The sequence below is a fragment of the Salmo salar genome, chromosome ssa09 (genome assembly GCF_905237065.1).
Source record: "Salmo salar chromosome ssa09, Ssal_v3.1, whole genome shotgun sequence".
Taxonomy (NCBI): Eukaryota; Metazoa; Chordata; class Actinopteri; order Salmoniformes; family Salmonidae; genus Salmo; species Salmo salar.
Genome location: NC_059450.1, coordinates 44,038,757 through 44,060,410, shown reverse-complemented (window position 1 = coordinate 44,060,410; position 21,654 = coordinate 44,038,757). Strand labels below are relative to the sequence as shown.

Here is a 21,654-nt window from a genome sequence, read left to right as displayed (position 1 = left end):
TGTAAGTCCACACTTTGTGAGAAAGACAATGGATATACAGCCAATGTTAATGGTCACACACCATTGAGTCATAAGTAAATAATAATAATAATAATTTAAAAAAAAGGGTATTCTCTAAAAGGGCAAAAAACTGACAATTTGTTGCAGTAGTAGGTAGGATAACAGATCAAGAGCTGTATAAGTTAATTTTCCAGAAAAATGCGACATACAGCGCCACACTCAGGCAGAAAACTGAATGTTCTATTCTCAGATAGGCCCATCTTTTCAAACCAAACACAATTTAATTCTATCTCTGTGTATTTCTAATAGATTCCAAACAAATTCTCTGTTTACTATTCAAAATATTGTACTTATTAAGTCAACTTCGAAATTAACTGTTCTCAAATATATTAGTGACTAGGCTACACAGAACCATGGTGGACCCATTGTAAAATTAGAGTTTATTTTTCTCCTATTAAAACTGTCCCAGTGCAAAATGCCAAGCTCAATGGAGCGTCGTTTGTAGAGCGCTCTGAAGTAAACGCTCCTATCATCATATGGCTCTATTATCTCACCACACTGGACCTGTTGCGCTATTATTCCATATGTAATTCATCAACTACTGCTTTAGATTGCCTACTATCTGTGATGATAATATTCACAGTTATGCTGCCATATCTTAGCGAGAGTTGCTGGGGGAAAAAAGACTTGTGTTTGCAATGACAATGAGAAAATAATCGGCATTTTCACTGCCTGGATGTGTCTCGCTTGTGTTTGATATAAGTAGCCTTGCACGAGCTGTGGCGTGCGCGGTCCAGAAGTCTTGTAGGAGCGGCTCATGTTTGATATGCTTGCCAAAATATACTGTTACAACAAAGTGTGTATGAACATGTCGACCATGTCTTTTGTGTAGGCTACAACATGAAACAATAACATGAAATCGCACTTGAGGCATGGAAAGCATAGGTCAAACATGAAGGCTATTTATTTAGCCTAGGCTAGAGGAGCACTAAGCAGAAGCTATGTAGGCAGCAGAAATATAAACAAATATCCTGCACATGCGCACAAATCACCATATCAATAGCCACGGCAAATCAGGTTCCAGAAAATCCGCAACCATAGCCACTCGGTAATAATTAATTCTCTGCCTAACATGGACAGATTTTGGGCAGAGTGAACACTCGTTTTGCCTCTCGCTCTCTGGTTTCGAGCAACAAAGCACAGCAGGAATAATTTTTTTAAAGTCTGTTGTCAAAGCTTGTGTCCATTTACAATCTCCTTGGATGACATCATAATCATTTAATAACATGCAACCTTGTTTTACGAATACAAGGCAATACAATGAAGGTGTTATAAAGAGTAGAACAAGGTGGAACAAGGAGTTTTTCCCCCCTTTAGTTTTTATTGGCATTAATAATCCAATACTTGTGTAGACAATAGAACACTGGCCCCATTGCTTCAAACCATCATAGGAGAAGTTGTGTGACTGCATTTCTATTTAACAAAAAAAAAAATGAATATAAAACCCAACAACCAATATATCACCACGGTTACATGGATAATGAAAGGTAGTAGACATTCTAAATATGCAGAGAATACACTACTAGGCAAAGATAAAAACAAATATAGAATCTAATGGATGTTAGTTGCTGGTATAGAAAAAAGGTTTGAGTTTTGAATAGTTAATAGTGTAGTTATTCTGTGGGCTTTTTTGGTCCAGACTGAGGTGATCCTCAGTCTGGACCACCATCAGTCTAATCAACTGTGTTAGTGCAGGGCTGGACCAAAAGCTGGAACACTAACAGTAGTAGGCTCTCAAGTGGGCTCCCGAGTGGCGCAGTGGTTTAAGGCACTACAACCGGCTGTGATTGGGAGTCCAATAGGGCGGCGCTCAATTGGCCCAGCGTCGTCCGGGTTTGGCCGGTGTAGGCCGTCATTGTAAATAAGAATTTGTTCTTAACTGACTTGCCTAATTAAAAATAAAGGTTACATTTGAAATGTTTTAGTTTTCTTTCAAGTAGCTCTCCAGAACGATTAGAGATGGAGACCACTGCCCTACACATATACAGTTAGGAATGTAATAACCTTTACAATGTACCCAGAAACAACAACACAAACTACCACATTAGCAGATATAAAATATAATGTACCAGATGTGTACCAGAATGTAACCCATTATGTTTTATAGCCTATGAACCTGTCAATTTCAAGAGTACAGTCACTTACTAAGCACCCAATCTTAAGTGCTCTCTTTGAACTGCAGGAAATTCATATCTCAAAAGGGCAACAAATCACCCTGAAACTGCTGCAGCACAAAGGTAATGGTTTGTCCAGCAAAGCACCACCTTTAGCACATTTTTCAAATCTCACGATTCCAACTGCAGTCTTCTGTCCGTCCTATTTGGTCTGCAATTTACGTATACATGGAGATGTACATCCACTGAAAAAAAAATAATTCAAGAAACATCATGTAGTGTATATTATTTACATTTTACATTTTAGTCATTTAGCAGACGCTCTTATCCAGAGGGACTTACAGTAGTGAATGCATACATTTAATTGCATTTTTTAAAAATGTGTTTTGTACTGGCCCCCCGTGGGAATTGATCCCACAACCCTGGCGTTGCACTCACCATGCTGGCGTTGCAAACACCATGCTCTACCAACTGAGCCACAGGGAAGCTATAATAGTATCAAGTTGGGACCTCTTCCAATGAGAAATGTCCCCAAATGAAATGCAATAAAAATCTCCCGTTGTTCTCTGTTGTCTTGACAACTAGAAAGGTGTGCCATTTCATATCATTGGCATACACTCAAAGGTTCAAAACGTACTGCAGGATTGGAGTTGAAAACCCCTGGTGATGAGTAACTTTATTAACTGTTTATTACCTCATTCTCTTGAAGAGATATGACCCCTCCATCGTTGAGTTGTCTGAATATTTCTGTTGAGAAGGGCATGAATTACATTATTTACAATGTAGATAAACATGGTTTCAAACCCTCATCTAGCACAGGGTTTCCACATTCCTCATTATGTCTGCCATGGCACCCACAGGGTGATCCTAGTTAGTTTGCTAGATCAGGGTTTTCCAAACTCGGTCTACATTCCTCATTATGTCTGCCATGGCACCCACAGGGTGATCCTAGTTAGTTTGCTAGATCAGGGTTTTCCAAACTCGGTCCACATTCCTCATTATGTCTGCCATGGCACCCACAGGGTGATCCTAGTTAGTTTGCTAGATCAGGGTTTTCCAAACTCGGTCCACATTCCTCATTATGTCTGCCATGGCACCCACAGGGTGATCCTAGTTAGTTTGCTAGATCAGGGTTTTCCAAACTCGGTCGTGACCCCCCCCCCAATGTGCACGTTTGAGATTTTGCCATAGCACTTCACACTTCACATAGCACTTTATTGAAATAATCCAAGCTTCATCATGAGTTGATTATTGAAATAAGCTGTGTAGTGCTATGGTAAAAACCAAAACGTGCACCGACGGACGGACCCTGATCTAGCAAACTAACTAGGATCACCATGTGTGTGCCATGCCAGACATAATGAGGAATGTGTCTTGTGTACATGCACAAAGATGTATTGTGAACTATTCATTTGTGGACTTACTGGCCATGCAGTTCATGCGTAGGACTAGGCTGATGAAACTCTCCAGGCTGATGTTTCCAGAACATCCACCGTAGCGCAGAGCCATCAGGTTTAACATGTCATCACCCACCCTGATCCCTGTAGAGGAGAGGAGAGGCAGACTGGGCTCACATCTCACACCTTTAGTTCACTGGGTAAGATGTATTATGCATCAGCTGTCATGTAAATGGCCTAATGTTTAGCCTTACCTAATAGTAGAGGTATCTGCAGTGAGTAAAATTATGATGGGTGTTGTGACAGGAATGAGGCAACTTATTGAATTAAATGCCACAAGTGTGGAAGGTTCAAAGTACAAACTAGCCCCTGTACAAATACAGATGTTACCGATCATGCCAGACAATGGGCCAAATTGTGCTCAGCGTTCAACACCATAGTGCCCTCAAAGCTCATCAATAAGCTAAGGACCCTTGGACTAAACACCTCCCGCTGCACCTGGATCCTGGACTTCCTGACGGGCCACCCCCAGGTGGTAAGGGCAGGGTAGGTAACAACACATGCGCCACGCTGATCCTCAGCACAGGGGCCCGTCAGGGGTGTGTGCTCAGTCCCCTCCTGTACTCCCTGTTCACTCATGACTGCACGGCCAGGCACGACTCCAACACCATCAAGTTTGCCGATGACACAATAGTGGTAGGCCTGATCACCGACAACGACGAGACAGCCTATAGGGAGGAGGTCAGAGACCTGGCCCTGTGGTGCCAGGACAACAACCTCTCCCTCAACGTCGTGAAAAGGGCATGACAAAACCTATTTCCCCTCAGGACACTGAAAATATTTAACATGGGTCCTCAGATCCTCAAAAGGTTCTACAACTGCAGTATCGAGAGCAACCTGACTGGTTGCATCACTGCCTGGTATGGCAACTGCTCGGCCTATGACTGCAAGGCACTACGGAGGGTAGTGCGAACAGCCCAGTACATCACTGGGGCCAAGCTTCCTGTCATCCAGGACCTATATAATAGGCGGTGTCAGAGGAAAGCCCATAAAATCTTTTTGTTTGTTTGTTTGTTTGTTTTGTCATGTCGAAAGTTACCTGAAGCCATGATTGCGTTCCTCAGTTCACTCAATGACAACATTCCAGAACGGTCTACATCTGTGCGGAAGAAGATGTCCTGGATGATGTAAGAAAATAATACTTTCAGGTAAATTGTACTTGGAAAATTAGAAGAATTTAATAATAATAATATATTTATAATCTGATACAGGTTCTGCCACAGACCTGCTAATTAATTTACCTTGTACACAGTAACTTTTCTCCATAGACGTAGAAATTCAGCAATGTTCAGTTTTCCAGTGATTGATGTCTGGAGAAGGAATGGTTAAGGAAATCTACAAAGGCAGAATACAACATTTTAGATACAATTCTACCAGATCATGGGAAAAGGCTGCACTTGAATCATTCTCACGGTGAATGGCAAGGCCCACTACGCTATGAAACCACACACTATTGCAGAGACTTTAATATTACCGTCCGCAAATTATATGGCGAAAAAATGTGTACGGAGGCAGAGGCACAGAAACTCACATCAATACCCTTGTCAGATAACTGCACAATCGAGACCATCCTGACTGGTTGCATCACTGCCTGGTATAGCAACTGCTCGGCATCTGACCGTAAGGCGCTACAGAGGGTAGTGCGTACGGCCCAGTACATCACTGGGGCTAAGCTTCCTGCCATCCAGGACCTATATAATAGGCGGTGTCAGAGGAAAGCCCATAAAATTGTCAGAGACTCCAGTCACCTAAGTAATAGACTGTTTTCTTTGCTACCGCACGGCAAGCGGTACCGGAGTGCCAAGACTAGGACAAAAGGCTCCTTAACAGCTTCAACCCCTAAACCATAAGACTGCTGGATAATTAATCAAATGGCCACCGGACTATTCCATTGACACCCCCCCTCCATTTGTTTTTTACACTGCTGCTACTCGCTATTTATTATCGATGCATTGTCACTTCACCCCTACCTACATGTACAAATTACCTCAACTAACCTGTACCCCCGCACACTGACTCGGTACCGGTACCCACTGTATATAGCCTCATTGTTTTGTTATTGTGTTACTTTTTATCATTTTTAATTTTTTACTTTAGTTTGGTAAATATTTTCTTCTTGAACTGCACTGTTGGTTAATGGCTTGTAAGTAAGAATTTCACGGTAAGGTCTACACTTGTTGTATTTGGCGCATGTGACAAATAAAGTTTGATTTGATTCGGGTTTTTTATTTGATCTATGGCGGGACGGCGAGCAGGCCTCTGCACTCTAGTTATGAATGTGTCTGCCTCTGCCATATGGACGCATTATATGACACACCGAGAGCAACTGGCATCCAAAAGAGTTGAGCACATTACTCTGAGATGTACTGCAGCAGGTAACTTCGATTGTAAACTACATCAAACCACATCCACTATGCGTATTCCTGTTCACTAAACTATGTGGAGATAATTGATCAGAGCATGACAGAAAGATTTGGAAACTGAACGAACTGAACTCAAACATGCAGGGGAAATACAAAAACATTCTATCAATCAAATGTATTTATAAAGCCCTTTTTACAATCAGCAGATGTCACAAAGTGCTTATACAGAAACCAAGCCTAAAACATCAAGCAATGCAGATGTAGAAGCATGGTGGCTAGGAAAAACTCCCTAGAAAGGCAGGAACCTAGGAAGAGACCTATAGAGGAACCAGGCTCTGAGGGGTGGCCAGGCCTCTTCTGGCTGTGCTGGGTGGAGATAATAACAGTACATGACCATTAAGGCCAGATGAGTGACCGAATCATTGGATTCAGAGGAAATACTTCTTATTGGAGAGAGCATCTTTCAAAAGCAAACCTTCCCTCAGCTGTGCATGTTTCTAACATAAAAAGCATCAGTAATTGTCCCACACTAGTGATGACTGCTCACCTCCAACGCTTGGAAGAGCACTTTGGGACCTACTTCCCAATCCGTTTGACTGTGATTCTGGCTCAGTTGACAAGACGGTAAGTGAAATCAAACAGCTGATCGAGCTGTCATGTGACCAAATGCATTCACGGCAGTGGCGGTCGGTGCCATTTAGGATGAGGGAGGATGCTATTTTTCATATGAGCATGGCCTTATTTCTACTACAGTATATTGGATGACTGTCATTCATATTCCATTCACCCAGTTCAATGTAACATCGATAGGTTTAGGCTACTACATGATACTAGAATTTTCCCTATACCCATCATGAGGTTGCTACAACCTAGCCTATGAATGAAAGTTTACAATGTAGGTGCACACAGGTCAAGATATAAAAGTGAATAATCAAGGTGATAGACAGTGACACATTCAATACCACCTTGCACACGCTTGCCTGGATCTAGCTGATCTAGGGTGTAATCATTAGTGAGTAATAATCATTAGTGAGCAAATTAAAGTTTCTATTGGACAAATTCAGGTATGTTTATCCCCATTTTATTTAGCTTGTTTCCGTTTAAGGAAGGTTTTTCAACAGAATCGGCGGAATGAATACACCCCGATCAAAATATAAGTTAACATCGGCAGTTAATTAAATAAAGCATTTTTACATTGATGGGGTTGTGAGAATTTTCAGATTTCAAAATGAGGTAGTGGGCCAAACAAATTTGGTAACCCCTGGGTTAATGGAATATCCAAGGGCAGATTAAAAAACAGTTGACATTTTGACCTGTAGTGGGATAACGCTGTTTGTGGTCTGTTTTATGTTGGTGTAACTTTTTTACTTTCCAATTCAGATTGCTGGGTTTGTAAACTGGTTTTCAGAATACATGAAGATGAAAAAGGAAACTAGTTCTCTCTCTCTAGTCTACACCATAGAGACTCGTAGATTCATTCACAGATTTTACTGTTACATGGGAGTGTTGAAAAATGTACTCTTGTAAAGTACTGTTCAAGGTGTTTCATAACAGAAAACATCATGGGAGACTGTCACTAAACTCATGAAGGATACATCCATTAAGGCCAACATGCTGCGACAGGACTCCAAGCTGAAGCCTTGTGTTTTCTTTGCATTTCCTGTGTAAAATGTGAAAAGGTGGCACATTAGAAAACCATACAGATCTTATTTAAACAATTCTCTGTGTACAAACTCCTGTTTTTATTCAGAACTTGTGATGGGCATCAATATCGATTATTCGATATGATATCGATATGAGCAAGGCATAACGTGATATCTGTTAACGTACATTATGTAAAAGAAAAATACATGACTGTTTCTGCATGCACAAAACCTTCTCACATGCTCTCAATTTATAGCGTACTTCACTGTCTGCTGATGGGCCATCAACGGGCTTCCTACTGGTTGGCTAGTTTAGACGCCCAGAACATTCACATCTGGCCCAATGGGCAATCAGCAAGCAGTTGTCTGAACTTCATAAAGCCGCGGAAGTTGCATTGTTATTTATTCAAACCGTTAAGATATTGATTTTGGTTAGAAAAAATGCTACTGATATCGATATCGATTTTCCATATCAGTTTCCCAACACTATAAATTACAGTAGATTTTCTCTTTACATACCTTGGATCAGATTTTCATTCAGACAGCTCTGAAGCTGTTCAGCATTCACCTCCTCAAACTTTTTAGTAAAAAGAAAATGATACTGTTATTATATTTTAAAAAAATTACAATTAGTTAAAAACAATGGGGCCATACTTGTTAAAATTTGAAAAAGTTTAAGCTTTAGTTCAAGTTTAAGAATGAGCTAATTAAAATCGTCGACGTAGTTCAAAGGCTATATGTTAGCCGTTCCCATTTCATAATCTGGCACATTTAGCCGTATGCTAATCTCGCCAGGTGGGAGTGATTATTTCCTGTAACAAATTCCGTGTCAACCTTTCAAAGATCTTAAAAGGGACAATGCAGCATTTTTTATCTCAATATCAAATCATTTCTGTGTAACAATTAAGTACCTTTCTGTGATTGTTTTAAATTAAAATGGTCAAAAAGAAACAAAAATAGCTTTTTAGAAAATAGCAATTTCATAAGCAAGAATTTTGCTAAGACTGTCTGAGTGGGGAGGAGAAAACTAAAAACGAGCTATTATTGGCAGATCGGTTTGGAAGTCTCATTCTTATTGGTCTATTAACTCATTTACCACCTGGTGATGTCAATATAGGCCAAAACTCCATCCCACCAAAACAGGCAAACATTTCAGGTAGCCTTTTTAAACAGCTCTTACAGTAAAAGAGCCTTATCTTAATTTTCACAATTTCACAGTATTATTTCAACATCATAGTTTGGAAATATATATCAAACCAAAGATGATCTATTATATTGATAAGATAGCTGAATGACCGCTCTAACATTGGAAAGACATGTCCTCAATGTTTGAAGGCAGGCAAGATCAGTTGGGACCTTTCTAACCAATAACAGGGCAGATACGTGTGTGAACAACAGTCATTTTTTTCCCCCAAAGTTGCCGGAATGCCGCACTTACACTGAGTGTACAAAACATTAGGAACACCTTTCTAATATTGAGTTTCACCCCCTTTTTTTCAGAACAGCCTCAATTCGTCGGGGCATGGATTCTACAAGGTGTCGCAAGCATTCCACAAGGATGCTGGCCCATGTTGACTCCAACGCTTCCCACAGTTCTGTCAAGTTGGCTGGATATCCTTTGGGTGGTGGGACCATTTTTGATTTGAATTGTTGAGCATGAAAAACCCAGCAGCGTTGCAGTTCTTGACACACTCAAACCGGTGAACCTGGCTCCTACTATCCATATCCTGTTCAAAGGCACTTAAATATTTTGTCTTGCCCATTCACCCTCTGAATGGCACACATACAGAATCCCTGTCTCAATTGCCTCAAGGCTTAAAAATCCTTCTTCAAACTGTCTCCACCACTTCATCTACACTGATTGAAGTGGATTTAACAGGTGACATTAATAAGGGATCATAGCTTTGACCTGGTCAGTCTATGTCATGGACAGAGCAGGTGTTTCTAAGGCTTTGTATACTCAGTGTACATCAGTACATTTGAAACAGCCTAAAAATTACGACATTTCTCTTTGATCTAATAAGCCTCACGCAAATCGACACTCTCTCATGGACCTCCGTTCATAAAAGGGCTTATCTCTCGCGGACACATTTTGGGCGGAGTAAATCTTTCCTCGCTGATAAAACACAGGAAAATCATGTTTTTTACTGCACTCGACCTTTAAAAAAAATGTATACACAAATAAATGGCATTTGTTAAAATAGGTAAGCTTGCCTACCAGAGGGATATACTGTATTTAAACTTCCAAATTCAAGGTTTACATTCGTTCATATTCACTTGGTCTGTCTCAAGTGTAGAGTGCTATGCATGATCATTGCATCCATGACCAGGCTACTTTACTAACGTTATGTTAGACAAAGCTCGTTTTCACATATATGACAAAATCCCACGTTGTTGCCTATCCGTTCCACACACATCTATGTGCTTCCACAGCAGTAAAGATGTAGGAGGATTATACAACATGTACGTTTCGATCCGTATGTTGTAAAACAAAAAATAAATGTAGAAGAGGCTCAAGATCTTGTCAAATGTACCTCTTACTGTGACTAAATGTAAATGTACTGCTATCACTAATTGGTGGTGTGACTCACTAAGGTGGTAAGTCAAGAAACAGTGAGATGCCGTGAGTTCGTAACCCATTCGGGGCAAGGTTTTTATTAGAGGAAAAAAACACTTCACTGTTGATCCTTGGGTCAAATAACGCATACGTGACGAAATAGATGGTTGTAAAATGTTGTACATGTAAATGTGGCCTACACGTCTATGTAATGTATTTAACCCTATAGTAGTGACGATTCTTTATGTAGCAGTGTCAGTTTTGAACCGGATATAAACATTGCCACCTGGTGAGGTTAGCAAAGGGCTAAATATGCCAGATAATGTAATGAGAACAGCTAACATGTAGCCTTTGATCAAGTGCAACTACGTCAACAATTTTAATTGGCCAATGCTTGAACTTGAACTAAAACTAAAACTTTTTCTAATGTTCAAGTAAACGAGTAGTTTTCTTTTACAGCTTTTTATCTGCCCCGTTATGTCTTTAATTTGACATTGCAATACTTTTTTTGTTGTTGTTAAAAATCAAAATACCCCGAACTTGCCTCATCAGAATACTTCTGAAACAGAGTTCTTTTGTCATCCACATCTCCTCCGTTGTATTCAAAAGTGTCTGTAGATGTGGTCTAAAAAATTAAAATAGTGTTTTAATGAGTTATAAAGGAGGTGGAAGCAAAGCAATACCAGTGTTACATTAAAATACACCTACATAAATATGAGGGATGAAACACTTTTGGCCTTAAATACCTTTGGGGTTTTCGGGGAAAACAGGATATCCTCCATATCTTGGTCATTGGAGTTTTCACTGAGGAAAAAATTGTACCATTTTGTTTCTGTTAGGAATACATTAATTATAGTGAGACCTAATGTTAGCTATGATCACAGACTATATAAAAAATAAAATAATAATATTGAAAAAAATTCACATTACTTTATTATTCATGTGGTTATGGGGTGGGGCTGTGCTTACTGGATGTGGGTCTCTGCCTTGGAGAGGATGGACAGGATGAAGGAGGCGGTTTCATTTGGTTTGAAGGTTGATGGCACAATCAGGTATTCACCAGGTTTCAGCCTAAAGAACTCCATCACTTCCCGAGCATTCAGGTAGTTCTTCGATTGGGCGACAGGCACATTGTTGATGAAGAAGGAGGCAGGAAACTTCCCACTCTGTCCTTTGAACTGAGATCACAATAAAACCACAAATTACAAAAGGATGTGCTAAAATATGTCTTTATAAAATGTTACTTTTGAACCGTAATGCAACAATTAAACAAAGCTACTTGGTCGTATATATGTTATATAATAGTTGTGCAACAACCCAACCTGGTCTCAGAGCATTTCGTATTATTCTATAAGTAGATCCGAGACACTCCATTTGGTATGATATGTTACGTTTCGTATGGTATGTGTTAATTTGTGGAGGTCCATTTCGTATGATATGTTACGAATTACAATTCAAATTATATGTTAAGAATTCGCAAAACGTACAATCTGTAGTGAATTCTAGGTAGGTGGCTAACATCAGCTAGCTCTCTAATGTTAGCTAGGCTAGGAGTTAGGGATTAGGGTTAAAGTTAGGAGTTAGGTTAAAGGGTTAAGGTTAGGTTTAGCTACATGCTAAGTAGTTGTAAAGTAGTATGTAGTTCAAAAGTTGCTATTTGTCTAAAATTGTCCTTGAGGAGATTGGATCTCGCAACCTTTGGGTTGCTAGATGTTCACGTTATATGCCTACCCAACCAACCTCCTTTTGTTTTTACCAACTTTGGGATTATACCAAAAGTAACATATCATAATAAATGGGTTATCTCAGATTTACATACAGAATAATGCGAAATGCTCTGAGACCAGGTTGCACATCCATAGTACAACATAAACTACAGACCAAGGAGAATGCACAGGCCTATCTAGTGCAACAGTGTATTTTGTTAGCTCCTGTATAACTGTATTTGTGAAAATGATGTATAAAGTGGCTTACTTGGTCAGGCACCTGTAGAAAGTAAAATATATACAATTCAATAGCAGGAACAATAACATATCTGGGCTGTTGAATTTACTCTTATGGGATGACATTATACTTGTAGGTTCATGTTGGATAATTGTGTCTGGATCATATTTTTAAATGTTTTAATGATTTAAAAAAAACTTTGTAGATAAACTTGTTTTAATTGCTTTAGATAAAAGTCTAGACATTTCAATTTCTTTGTAGAAATACACATTTTCAGCAGCAAATGTAGTGCTTCTGGGTCGTTGGTGAGAAGTGTTATATGGCTTATCATCTGGGTCATGTGTGAGAAGTGTTATAGGGCTTATCATCTGGGTCGTATGTGAGAAGTGTTATAGGGCTTATCATCTGGGTCATGTGTTGAGAAGTGTTATAGGGCTTATTATCTGGGTCATGTGGGATATGTGGGTCGTATGTGAATAGTGTTATACGGCTTATGAAACATGTGCACCAAAGAAGGGCACTGACCTCAAAGATGGAGAAGCCGATGTGGAGACTTTTGACCAGGCGTCTGTTTCTCTTGTCAGGCTTCTGCATCAGAGACACCAACATGTTGTTGTCCCCCTGTGTCTCAGAGCAGTCCCTGCTCAATCCCCCAATCTTCACCCGATACTGGGGATTTGTCCAGAAACTGTCTGGAAGACAACACAAAAAATATGGATATTTTGACTGTAGATTCAGGAAATGTTGTAGTCATCATGAACTGCATATCATTCCATGTCAATCAAGGTAAGATTTACTTGGGAAATTCATGCAACCACCAGCAGTGGTTCCTGCAACCCATCTGCCATCATGGAATGAGGGGGTCCAATGACAAGTGGAGTTGCCATCGAGAAAATCAGGGCACAGACAGCAGATATCCACGTCTACGAAGTGCTCACAGAAATGTTTCATTGTCATCCTGAGAAGACAAGCAAAATTGTGAATGATAAGGTGTTGAAATATCATCACTTGATATGCTGCATGTGTCAGTTGCACTTTATTAACATGGTCTGCAAACACATTTCTGCATTATATGGTTTACCAGAATTCCCCATCCTCTTCCACTGACAGACACATCTTCCGATCGTCAGGACTCACTGTTTGCCACATGGAAGACCTGACAGGAAAGCAAATATTATACATCAATTGGTGAACTGGGAAAAGGCTCTTGGGAAAAGTCTTAAGTAGTTTTCAAATGTTATGCTGTTAGTCACAGACAGCTACATCATGTCGTAAGCTCAAGAGTGAAAGCAAAAACCATAAACCTTGCTGTATGCAAATATTTGGCAGACTTTTATGACCTTACATGACGGAACATACTATTACATACAGTACCATTACATACAACACCAGTACATACAGTACCATAACATACAACACCAGTACATGCAGTACCTTTACATACAACACCAGTACATGCAGTACCTTTACATACAACACCAGTACGTACAGTACCATTACATACAACACCAGTACATACAGTACCATTACATACAGCACCAGTACATACAGTACCATTACATACAACACCAGTACATACAGCACCAGTACATACAGTACCATTACATACAACACCAGTACATACAGTATCATTACATACAGCACCAGTACATACAGTACCATAACATACAACACCAGTACATGCAGTACCTTTACATACAACACCAGTACATGCAGTACCTTTACATACAACACCAGTACATGCAGTACCTTTACATACAACACCAGTACATACAGTACCATTACATACAGCACCAGTACATACAGTACCATTACATACAGCACCAGTACATACAGTACCATTACATACAGCACCAGTACATACAGTACCATTACATACAACACCAGTACATACAGTATCATTACATACAGCACCAGTACATACAGTACCATAACATACAACACCAGTACATGCAGTACCTTTACATACAACACCAGTACATACAGTACCATTACATACAACACCAGTACATACAGTACCATTACATACAGCACCAGTACATACAGTACCATTACATACAACACCAGTACATACAACACCATTACATACAGTACCTTCACACGAAGGTCAGCTGAGAGAAAATGTGAAGGTCGGACTGGATTATCAGTCTTTTGACAGAACAACTTGTTTTTCAAGAACAGGGGGGATTAAATTAGCTTTAGGGAAACTAGAAATGTGTCATTTAAGTTAAAAACACAAAATGTAAAATCTGCTTGTGAGTGACTTCTGAATACAATGTAAACGGTAAGGGAGATTAGCTGACATTTCATAAAGACCTTTTGAAGACAATAGGTGTGATGACATGTCACAGTCAGACTATACTGTAAATCCTTACTTATCGCTCCAGTCTCCCTTCCACTCTCCCCGGCCCCAGGGGTTGAAGAGGCGGATAAGATTCACTAGCATGCCTTGGCTCATGATCTGTGGAAGAAACCAGAATGAACATAAGGAAAAGGGTTCATTTTGGGTTGTGCAACAAATCATACCACACAGACCACACAAACGCTCAAATTTCCCTCCAGGAAGAACTGGATATTGCCAAAGCATTTCTGTCAGATTGTTAGTTCCATACAGTACCTGTTTAACTCCTGTGACGGTGTAAGCATGACCCCTCACTAATCCGTTGGGTGCCACCGTGTTCGCTGATGTTTCCTACAGAACAATAGACACAGGTATTATAGGTATTATAAAGTGAAGTAATTGGGCCATAACAGAACAGAGGTTTCAGTCACAAAATAGAACACAATATGAACACAACCTTCATATCTTTTGTGTTTACAAGTTAAACTACGCCACGTCTCATATTACTCTACAGATATGTTATTGACGTCAATGGATGATTTGCGGTATCTTAATAACACATGCGTTTAAAACAAATATGTAACCTTTATTTAACTATGCAAGCCAGTTAAGAACACATTTTTATTTACAATGACAGCCTACTAGGGGAACACTGGGTTAACTGCCTTGTTCAGAACAATTGATTTTTACCTGGTCAGGTCAGGGATTTGATCCAGCAACTTTTCAGTTACTGGCCCAACACTCTAACCACTAGACTACCTGCCCTATGAAGTATTTTGTTCAAAGCTTCATCAAAGCTACCCCTTGAGGTGTGCCACACCCAATCAGCGATTTTGACTTGGCAGCTCTGAACAGGAGGTCCCACAGATTTGATGGAGCGTCAGTGAGCTTGAACGTGATGTGAACCCCTCCAGTGAAGTCCACCATAGCCTCTGAAAGGGTCCCTGCATTCATGTCTGCATAGGAGCCACACACCCTGCCAGAAGAAACAGGTAAATAAGACCAACAATTAAGGTGATGTTTGTTCATTTTATATAAGAAAGTTCCTTATATAAATAACTGATGTGGGTCACATACTTGGCATAGGCTTTCTCCAGCAAGGCGGGCCAAAACTCATTGGGAGTTTTTGAATGAACGAAAATGAGCCTGCCGTCAACTGTTGGTAGCTTGTCATCGATCACAACTTCCACCCACCTCCCAAACCTCCAGAACTGAAAGATAGGTGGAAAGGAAAATGATTCCTACAGAGACTATTCTCTATGGGGCTTGAGAAAAGTGCAGCCTAAGCAGTCATCATTCAATATAATTCAAGAGTTCTCAATAAATCTCAGAACCTTTTCATTACAATGTATTCTGTGTCAATACATTACATCCTCAAAGGATGATGGTCATTTTAATAAGTTATTTAGCCCAAGGTTATTTACCCTGAAGTGGAATATTCCGCAGTAATCCTCTTTAAAGCTTTGATTTAGGGGTATTACTTGTTCCAGGATGTGCTTCTGGAACGTCAAAGCCCCAATGGAAGCAAGAAACCAGCAATCTCCTGGATAAATAAATTACATGTTTATGAAGATCATGACATTTGAAATGCAAGGGGCATGGTGTGGTGGGGCATGGTGTGGTGGGGGCATGGTGTGGTAGGGGCATGGTGTGGTGGGGGCATGGTGTGGTGGGGGCATGGTGTGGTGGGGGCATGGTGTGGTGGGAGCATGGTGTGGTAGGGGCATGGTGTGGTAGGGGCATGGTGTGGTGGGAGCATGGTGTGGTGGGGGCATGGTGTGGTGGGAGCATGGTGTGGTGGGGGCATGGTGTGGTGGGAGCATGGTGTGGTGGGAGCATGGTGTGGTGGGAGCATGGTGTGGTGGGGGCATGGTGTGGTGGGGGCATGGTGTGGTAGTGGCATGGTGTGGTAGTGGCATGGTGTGGTATATGTTGACGCTTGCTTACTAAGAAATCCACTTTTTATTTATTTTATTTAACCTATTTTTAACTAGGCAAATCAGTTAAGATATATAGATATATATATATAAAATATAGGACAAAACACACATAACAACAAGAGAGACAACACAATACTACATAAAGAGAGACCTAAGACAACAACCTAGCATGGAAGCAACACATGTCAACACAACATGGTAGAAACACAACGTAACAACAACATTGTAGCAACACAACATGACAGCAGCACAACATGGTAGCAACCAGTGGTGGAAAAAGTACCCAATTGTCATACTTGAGTAAATGTAATTGCAAAAATATACATAAGTATTAAAGTGCTTATATAAGCAAACCAGATTTCTTGTTTTTTTAATTTATGGATAGCCAGGGGAACAATACAACGCGCAGACATAATTTCAAAATGAAGCATTTGTGTTTAGTGAGTCCTCCAGATCAGAGGCAGTAGGGATGACCAGGGATGTTCTGTTGATATTGGTCCATTTTCCTGCCCGGCTAAGCATTCAAAATGTAACGAGAACTTTTGGGTGTCAGGGAAAATGTATGGAGTAAAAAGTACATTATTTTCTTTAGGAATGTAGTGAAGTAAAAGTAAAAGTTGTCAAAATATAAATAGTAAAGTAAAGTACAGATAAGGTAGTAGTTTAATGTGTTTTTACTTAAGTACTTCATTCCACTGGTAGCAGCACAAAACATGGTACAAACAGTATTGGGAACAGACAAGAGCACAAAGGGCAAGAAGGTAGAGACAACAATACATCACGCAAAGCAGCCACAACTGTCAGTAAGAGTGTCCATGATTGAGTCTTTGAATGAAGAGATGAAGATACAATTGTCCAGTTTGAGTGTTTGTTCCACTTACCAACCAATCCTTGCCCAAAGTCAAACCTTGAAAGTCCATCAACGATAAAATCTGGATACTGCATCATTTTCTGGAAGAGTGAATATACACATTTCACCTATTAATAATATTTATAATTTCTATTCATAATTACAAATTAAAATCAGTTAATACTCTGTGTTGTTATGTGTGCATGATGATGTCATACCGCTGGTCTCAACCACACCACTCTGCTCATGTCATCAGAGGAAAGTAGCCCATCACCAATGGTGTTATGGTCTGGGGGGAACATCTCATCGATGTACCTCACTCCCCTGGCCAAACAGTATTGCGTCAGCTGCTGAAAGTCTTGGTTGCTGTGTTTCTCTGGGTTGGCAAGACTCCCAACACCCTCTTGCTTGTGGCGCTCCTGCATTATACTCATACACACACCGGGAGGAGGCATTGTTGTACTGTATGCAGGATCTGTTAGCAGGGTGAAATGATGAAATACTCAGATTTAATAGGTGGAGCCTAAATATAAATAACATACTGCATTATTAAGTGTTGATGACAAGCAACAATAACAGATATACAAAACTACTTAAAACCTGTTGGGGCTAGGGGGCAGTATTTTCACGGCCGGATAAAAAACTTACCCGATTTAAACTGGTTACTACTCTTGCCCAGAAACGGGAATATGCATATAATTAGTATATTTGGATATAAAACACTCTAAAGTTTCTAAAACTGTTTGAATGGTGTCTGTGAGTATAACAGAACTCATATGGCAGCCAAAAACCTGAGAAGATTACAAGCAGGAAGTGGCCTGTCTGACAATTTGTGGTCCTTCTGTTGCCTCTCTATCAACATTACAGTATCTCTGCTGTTACGTGACACTTTCTAAGGCTTCCATTGGCTCTCTGAAGGCGACAGAAAGTGGATTGGGGCGTCTGCTGTCTCTGGGCAAGGTTCAGGAGCTCTGTTTGTGAGTGGCCTGCCTGGTGGCTCAGAGAGACAGGAGATGCGCGTTCACGAGACTTGGCCATTTTTTTCTTCAGCTGTTTGAATGAATACAAGGTTGTCCGGTTGGAATATTATCGCTATTTTACGAGGAAAATTGCATAAAAATTGATTTTAAACAGTGTTTGACATGCTTCTAAGTACGGTAAAGGAACATTTTAATTTTTTGGTCATGAAATGCGCCCGCGCGTTACCCTTTGGATAGTGACCTGAACGCACGACCAAAACGGAGGTATTTGGATAATAACTATGGATTATTTGGAACCAAAACAACATTTGTTGTTGAAGTAGAAGTCCTGGGAGTGCATTCTGACGAAGAACAGCAAAGGTAATCCAATTTTTCTAATAGTAATTCTGAGTTTACTGAGCCTCGACGTTGGCGAGTGTCTGAATAGCTAGCCGTGATGGCCGAGCTATGTACTCAGAATATTGCTGTCATGGTTGTCGTCGGTAGAAATGGACCAAAACGCAGCAGGCATGCGGTTGTTCATTTTGAACATTTATTCCATCCAAAATGAACACAAAAATAACAACAGAGAACGAACGACAAAATGACAGCCTTGAAGGCAACACAGCAAATCCAAAGACAATCTCCCACAATTAGACAAACAAACACACCCAACTAATATAGGACTTCCAATCAAAGGCAACACCACACAGCTGCCTTCAATTGGAAGTCCACCCCAATTAACCAAACATAGACATACAACTAACTAGATAACACATAGAAATACATACACACAGACCATAAACCAAAAACCCGGAAACACTAAATCAAACACCCTATTTTCCAAAACACCACCCCGAACCACATAAAACAAATACCCTCTGCCACGTCCTGGCCAAACTACAATACCAATTAACCTTATACTGGCCAGGACGTGACAATTGCAAAATGTGCTTTTGCCGAAAAGCTATTTTAAAATCTGACACCGCAATTGCATAAAGGAGTTCTGTATCTATAATTCTTAAAATAATTGTTATGTATTTTGTGAACGTTTATGCTGAGTAATTTAGTAAATTCACCAGATGTTTTCGGTGTGTATGCTAGTTCTGAACATCACATGCTAATGTAAAAAGCTGTTTTTTGATATAAATATGAACTTCATTGAACAAAACATGCATGTATTGTATAACATAATGTCCTAGGAGTGTCATCTGATGAAGATCATCAAAGGTTAGTGCTGCATTTAGCTGTGGTTTGGGTTTTTGTAACATATATGCTTGCTTTGAAAATGGCTGTGTGATTATTTCTGGCTGGGTACTCTCCTGACAAAATCGAATGTTTTGCTTTCGCTGTAAAGCCTTTTTGAAATCGGATAATGTGGTCGGATTAACGAGAGTCTTATCTTTCAAATGGTGTAAAATAGTCATATGTTTGAGAAATTGAAGTTATAGCATTTTTAAGGTTTTTGTATTTCGCGCCACGGTATACCACTGGCTGTTGAATAGAGTGGGACGCTGACGTCCCACGTTTCCCATAGAAGTTAATACAGTATTAAATTGTTGTCGTGGAAAATTGCAAGATTATGTTATAATGCTTGTATTGTTTATAATGGTTGTAATATTCGACAGAATAGAGTATTCTGTTAGCTATTGTGTGTTCTACTGAGGATGGGCCTCTATGAGATAGCACTGACAGAGGAGATTTATGATGTCTTTGGGTAATAACGCCTAAAGAGCATTCCAGAAGACATTAGCTAATGGTTCTGTTCTATACCGTACCAGGGAGAGACGGTTCCAGTTTGGAGTAGGAGGACCAGATACTGGTCTATACAATGAAAACTGTTGACACAGCAGTTGCTGTCTGCTATGTTTTATAGATATCTTTCATAAAAAACTTAACCTTGTGACCCATTCTATGTATCTGTGGTTCGTCATGTACGTTGAGAAGGGTGTATCTTGGCTATAAAATATCTTTGTGCTTTTGTGTAATCACTTTCAATGGTTCATTGGAGATAGCGCATCACTGAAAGTCAAAGTGCTTTTGCAAAAGCTCTTAATTATTAAAGATGTAGTTTAAGTATAACTCTGACTGGTGTGTGACGTTTGTAACTCTCCTCATTTGGTAATGCAGAAATTAGCCACAACATTGTACATTCATTTTTACAGATATTATTTTATATTTTAAAGGATCTTATTCATAATACATAGCCTACGTCCAATCTATCACATGAAAAATCCCCCCAAAAATGCAAGAATGAATAGTCTACAGAAGGTATTCCCAAACTGGGGTACAGTGAGGGAAAAAAGTATTTAATCCCCTGCTGATTTTGTACCTTTGCCCACTGACAAAGAAATGATCAGCCTATAATTTTAATGGTATTGTCACGGTTGTCGTAGGATGAAGGAGCGGACCAAAGCGCAGCATGTGTATCGTTCCACATTTTCTTTATTAAACTGTGAAACTATGCAATACATACAAATAAACTGAATGAACAAAACAACAAACCGTGACAAAGCGTTACAACATACACTTACTCACAATCAATCTCCCACAAACCCAGGTGGGAAAAGCAACTACTTAAGTATGATCTCCAATTAGAGACAACGATGACCAGCTGACTCTAATTGGAGATCATCCCCCCAAAAAAAAAAATAGAAATACAAAAACTAGAACATAACAACATAGAAAATCTAAACTAGAAAAAAAAACTGTCACGCCCTGACCTACTCTACTATAGAAAATAACAGCTTTCTATCGTCAGGACATGACAGGTAGGTTTATTTGAACAGTGAGAGACAGAATAACAACAAAAAAATCCAGAAAAACGCATGTCAAAAATGTTATAAATTGATTTGCATTTTAATGAGGGAAATACGTATTTGACCCCCTCTCAATCAGAAAGATTTCTGGCTCCCAGGTGTCTTTTATACAGGTAACGAGCTGAGATTAGGAGCACACTCTTAAAGGGAGTGCTCCTAATCTCAGTTTGTTACCTGTATAAAAGACACCTGTCCACAGAAGCAATCAATCAATCAATCAGATTCCAAACTCTCCACCATGGCCAAGACCAAAGAGCTCTCCAACGATGTCAGGGACAAGATTTCAGACATACACAAGGCTGGATTGGGCTACAAGACCATCGCCAAGCAGCTTGGTGAGAAGGTGACAACAGTTGGTGCGATTATTTGCAAATGGAAGAAACACAAAAGAACTGTCAATCTCCCTCGGCCTGCGGCTCCATGCAAGATCTCACCTCGTGGAGTTGCAATGATCATGAGAATGGTGAGGAATCCGCCCAGAACTACACGGGAGGATCTTGTCAATGATTTCAAGGCAGCTGGGACCATAGTCACCAAGAAAACAATTGGTAACACACTATGCCGTGAAGGACTGAAATAGTGCAGTGCCTGCAAGGTCCCCTGCTCA

The 21,654-nt window shown here is 40.0% G+C and overlaps 1 protein-coding gene across 1 annotated transcript in view; it reads right to left on the bottom strand.

Moving 5' to 3' along the window:
• Positions 1-937: 937 nt before the first annotated feature.
• Positions 938-21,654, bottom strand: part of LOC106611381 (calpain-1 catalytic subunit) — a 29,430-nt gene continuing 8,713 nt past the window's right edge. The window contains exons 2-22 of the mRNA XM_014211543.2: positions 17,488-17,744; positions 17,301-17,370; positions 15,904-16,022; positions 15,557-15,690; positions 15,281-15,455; positions 14,756-14,830; positions 14,514-14,599; positions 13,220-13,294; positions 12,936-13,096; positions 12,664-12,830; positions 12,169-12,180; positions 11,164-11,372; positions 10,941-10,998; positions 10,739-10,819; positions 8,157-8,214; positions 7,590-7,654; positions 4,873-4,941; positions 4,671-4,749; positions 3,599-3,715; positions 2,869-2,921; positions 938-2,419 (exon numbers count right to left, since the gene is read on the bottom strand). Of these exons, the coding sequence (XP_014067018.1) occupies positions 2,393-2,419; positions 2,869-2,921; positions 3,599-3,715; positions 4,671-4,749; positions 4,873-4,941; positions 7,590-7,654; positions 8,157-8,214; positions 10,739-10,819; positions 10,941-10,998; positions 11,164-11,372; positions 12,169-12,180; positions 12,664-12,830; positions 12,936-13,096; positions 13,220-13,294; positions 14,514-14,599; positions 14,756-14,830; positions 15,281-15,455; positions 15,557-15,690; positions 15,904-16,022; positions 17,301-17,370; positions 17,488-17,724 (2,127 nt within the window). The 5' untranslated portion in view covers positions 17,725-17,744 and the 3' untranslated portion in view covers positions 938-2,392. The remainder of the gene's footprint in view (positions 2,420-2,868; positions 2,922-3,598; positions 3,716-4,670; positions 4,750-4,872; positions 4,942-7,589; positions 7,655-8,156; positions 8,215-10,738; positions 10,820-10,940; positions 10,999-11,163; positions 11,373-12,168; positions 12,181-12,663; positions 12,831-12,935; positions 13,097-13,219; positions 13,295-14,513; positions 14,600-14,755; positions 14,831-15,280; positions 15,456-15,556; positions 15,691-15,903; positions 16,023-17,300; positions 17,371-17,487; positions 17,745-21,654) is intronic.